Raw genomic sequence first — 1848 nt, forward strand, 5'->3', positions numbered from 1 at the left:
GCTCCTTACTGCTGTCTTTCAGCCACATCCCTGGCCTAGATAAAAGCCTTCTCGGACAAGGGCGAAAAATCTCGGAGGTCCCGTGTGCAAGTTGCGCACGTTAAGATCCCTTGGCAGATCTAGATCTAGATCTAGTCAAGAACCAAGTTGACGAAGGCTTCCTGTTCACGCCATCCCACTTGTCTGTGAGAGTAAATCTAGATTCTAGATTCTAGGCCTACCTTCCATATCTAGATCTAGAATCTAGATCTAGAGCCTAGAGGCAGATCCAGATTCTAGGCCTAAAAACGAAAGTTCTCAGATAGGCCTATACTTGGTTGCGGTTAAGAGGGTGAAAAAGAGAGTTGAGAGGTTCTTGTAGATCTAAATCTAGATCTATATCTAGAATTTAGATTTAGATCTATATCTAGATCTAGATTTAGATAATCATAAGATATCTATATGCGCGTTTCGCCGTTGAGGCTTGCCTACCACAACTTTTATCAGATGAGATAATGTGTTGCATGAATCAGAGCGAAACGAGATGGGTCATTAAAAAAAGAAAGCTTTTCTTGCCCAACGATAGGAAATGTCTCTCACTTTCACAGCAAGAGCAGATTGTCTAATCATAACACATTGTCATTGTGACACTTGCTCACCACCAACACACGAGACTTGACGATACAAATAGCACGAATGGCAGCTATTGTCAGCCTTTTCAATGAGACCATACGAGAGTACGCCTGGTCTGAACACTAATAAATGCCCTTTGAATAATTTTTTAAAATCTTGTGTGTAACCAACGAAAACAAACACAGACCTTTGGTCTGAATAAATTACAAGTGAAATAAAGTGTCGATAAGTTGTGCACGCATGTCGACACGACCGTCATCAATCCTCGGCTGACCCCTCAGGCCCTCAGTTGTCAGCACTCACCTTACTGACCTCCTTTTTTGCTGGTCACTGACCTACTCCCGGCCCGTGCTGTTGTGTAAGAGGGCAAAAAGTAGTTAGAGAAAAGCAGTCTAGCAGTACTCACCTTCTCGGACACTGCACGGAATAAACACGTCTCGTCCTTCGTAACTGCCTTCCTTGCCAGACCAAGATCAGATAAAAAGGCATCCATATCATTTATTGCCTTCGTCATTAACTTTTTCGAATAGTCACTCATCTTGGAGCGCACGGGAAAATACAATGACATCCACTAAAAGTAAAAGCGCACTGTTACAGTAGATTTGAACAAGGCACGTTCAGAACTTTGCGAATATTCCCTAGGCCTTGCCTAGCCTAGCCTACTCATTCACAGCAACAGAGCGACACCAGACGAGAAAGAGAAAAATCACGTGATTTGATGGTTAGAGTGAGGTGTTCTTTCTGATTGGCTACATGGAAACCTCGCCCATCGTTGGAAAAAGAAACACACACAAAAAAACACACACACAAGTTCATAGGACAAGAGTCAAAAGGTTCTGTCAGCATTAAAGAATAAGGCACAGGCATCAATTTTGCAGATGGAATCTTATAACTCTGGTTTCACGAAGTTCAAAGGGCGAGGTAGATCCGCCAGAGAACTTCCGTCGCCTTTGTTCTACGTCACACCTACATCATACGTTAAAAATACGATTGCAGCTGCGAGCCACTGTTTTTTTTCGGGGGTGGGGAAGGGGGATACTTTATTAGAGGTGCTGAAAGACATTTCAACTGCTGGGTTTTGAAAAAAAGACCGTCTTTGAAGCATTGTCTAAGCACTACGTGTTATTCATTTTGGACTTTATTTTGTGTTAATCTGTCATAATCGTTGAGATAAACTGCGCTCCGTTACATTTTGGGATTCTACTAGGCCTACCGAAGGGTCAAGTGCATTTAAGT

General features: G+C 42.7%; 1 protein-coding gene across 1 annotated transcript in view; it reads right to left on the minus strand.

The window, feature by feature from the left end:
• Positions 1-1150, minus strand: part of LOC101856323 (putative bifunctional UDP-N-acetylglucosamine transferase and deubiquitinase ALG13) — a 14304-nt gene extending 13154 nt beyond the window's left edge. The window contains exon 1 of the mRNA XM_035968372.1: positions 1019-1150. Within this exon, the coding sequence (XP_035824265.1) occupies positions 1019-1150 (132 nt within the window). The remainder of the gene's footprint in view (positions 1-1018) is intronic.
• Between the last annotated feature and the right edge of the window lie 698 nt (positions 1151-1848).

Source organism: Aplysia californica, unplaced genomic scaffold (genome assembly GCF_000002075.1).
Source record: "Aplysia californica isolate F4 #8 unplaced genomic scaffold, AplCal3.0 scaffold00054, whole genome shotgun sequence".
Lineage (NCBI taxonomy): Eukaryota > Metazoa > Mollusca > Gastropoda > Aplysiida > Aplysiidae > Aplysia > Aplysia californica.